The sequence below is a fragment of the Acytostelium subglobosum genome, assembly GCF_000787575.1.
Source record: "Acytostelium subglobosum LB1 DNA, scaffold: scaffold51, whole genome shotgun sequence".
NCBI classification, from domain to species: Eukaryota; Evosea; class Eumycetozoa; order Acytosteliales; family Acytosteliaceae; genus Acytostelium; species Acytostelium subglobosum.
Window position 1 is genome coordinate 1 of NW_012236482.1, and position 2369 is coordinate 2369.

General features: G+C 43.9%; 1 protein-coding gene across 1 annotated transcript; it reads right to left on the reverse strand.

Moving 5' to 3' along the window:
• Positions 1-1916: 1916 nt before the first annotated feature.
• SAMD00019534_125840 (hypothetical protein) lies at positions 1917-1960 on the reverse strand (the record flags this gene model as incomplete). The annotated part of the gene is made up of 1 exon (XM_012892179.1): positions 1917-1960. A coding segment is annotated over one exon (44 nt), but the record flags the coding sequence as incomplete, so codon positions are not given.
• Between the last annotated feature and the right edge of the window lie 409 nt (positions 1961-2369).

Here is a 2369-nt window from a genome sequence, read left to right on the forward strand (position 1 = left end):
CGTTCATTGCTTTGATTGATTGATTGATTGATTGATTGATTGATTGGTAAGTAAGTTATTCAGTGTAGTGTTGATCAATGCCTATACATACACATAAAGTCCGTTGCCAACAGGGGCTCAGCGTAATGTACATTGTTTAGCCCACCAACATTTGAACCTAGGATTGATGTATCCAACTCGGCCATCAGACTATAGTCAATGAATGAGATGTCAACTTCATTCTCAAGATCGCATAGGACATTGGGATCTGGCAATGGCTCTTGATCGGACGTGCTTGGTGCTGCTTGAGCTGGCGGTTGTTGCTGTGTATTACTGGTAATGTCACTCGTTTGTTGTAGTTGTTGGAAGGACATCAATTGAAGTTGATGATGTTGCTGATGTTGCTGGAGTTGTTCAAAGTCATCGTCGTCATCGAGATCAGGAATGATTAGGTTGCGTCGTCGTTGTTGTTGTTGTTGTTGTTGTTGTTGACGTAGATGTGATGTACCTGATGTCACATGTCGATTGGAAACATCACTGAGCTGTTGTCGATGTTGTTGCACTTCCGCCTCATCATCCGAGTAGTCTGGACCAAATCCACCGCCTCCAGAATAATGGTCATCGTCATGCAGTGGTGTAGTATCAATGGGCTCATTGATTGTAGGTAGCAGCGGTTGTAGTTGTGTGGCACCTCGCATTGGGACGACATTAACTGGTTGAGCCTGTGTCTGAACTGTGGACTCGGTGAGTATACGCAGCTTCTGATATGTTTCTTGTATATTGATCGTTGTCGTTTGGCTCAATGCATAGAGCCGGATTGATTGTTCGTCATACTCCAACATCCGTAGGATTGAAATGGTATGCTTGCAGAAACGGTGACGGCCGCCAAACTTGAAGGACTCACAGGTGCACGTCATCTTCTCTCTGCGAATGGATATCTGATATGTATTCTCTCGAGGCTTTGTGATGGTTGTTGTCACTACTGATTGTTGTTGTTGAAGTGATGGTGGGGATAGAATATAATGTGTCATCACATCCTCTGAGTTGATGTATGAATGGACAAAGTGATGCTCTAGTTGGGCAACTGTTATGTTGGATGGCACACCTGGTATGAGTAGGTCAACATTAGGTTGGTCTCCATCATCTCCAGCGTTTTGTTCAAGGTTGAGGAGGTTGGTTGTGGCTTGATCAGGAGCTTGGGGCACAAGTTTGATACTGAACAAAGCGGCCAGAGTGTCTTTGTTCCTGTTGTGAAGTACCCAATGATCCTTTGGCTGTATTTTGTCCCAGAGCGCTTTGCTGTACTCCCTCTTGTACATGCTCAATCGAATGAACTTGGTTATGATCTGCTGTGTCATCATTGAGACACCATTGCTTGTACCATTGGTGGCGTTGATCTTGATTGACTTGTTAATCTTGTGGCAACCTGTTACAATGATATTTAAAGATGTTAGCTGTGTGCTGACTGTCGTGGCGTCACCGACTTGTTGATATGTGTGCGGCATGATCATACCTTCAAGGCTAAAGTTAGAGAACAGTTCCAAGTTTCCAAACTTGTGAAGGTAAAAGCCAAAGTGGTACGTGAACACGTGCGAGTAGGAGATGGCGCTGGTTGGGCCATACAGCGCGGCTAGATTGCTCATCCATACTTTGGCCATGGACATCCAATGCTTCTCTGAGATCTTGCGGCTCTTCTTCACATTGAACGCAACGTTCAACAGTGAGTAGAGTTGAGCCCACGCAGTTCCAACAGCGACTGCTCTGAGACCCTGTTATAACAAATATAGATATATATATATGTATAACTGTATAATGTATAGAATGCCCGCTTTATTAGTGTATTATGAATGATGTATATATACTGATTAGATGGAACATGGAATAGTGTTCTGTAGATTCCAGGATGATGACTCAGCAATGATAGAATGTATGAGTCATGGTGACACATCGTGAATCGTATGTGACAAGTCGTCACACTCACCTCTTCTTCTTAGAGGTAGACTTGCTTGACTTGGACTTAGTCTTGGACTTGGACTTGGAAGGTTCGTCTGTTGATTGATTGATGATGTTCTTGAGATTGTAGGCTTGAAGGATGTCTACACAATGAGTGAGATTATCTGATGTTTCCCATGTTGCATTGGCTTCATCGTATCCAAACCACTTGACCAAATACTCGACACTCTTGTTCCTCTTGGTGCGGTGGTTGATGATCCTTTCCACCTCGTGTTCGAGCTCTCCATCTATGATCTCGCCGTTTGGCTCAGAGTTTGGTCTCTCCTCCTTCTTGAAAAGGTCATCAGCGTTCTCAATGTATAGTTTGATGTCACTGACATTGAATGTTCTGATACGCTTGGCTGACTCTGGTAGGTCGACTTCGACCAATGACTTGT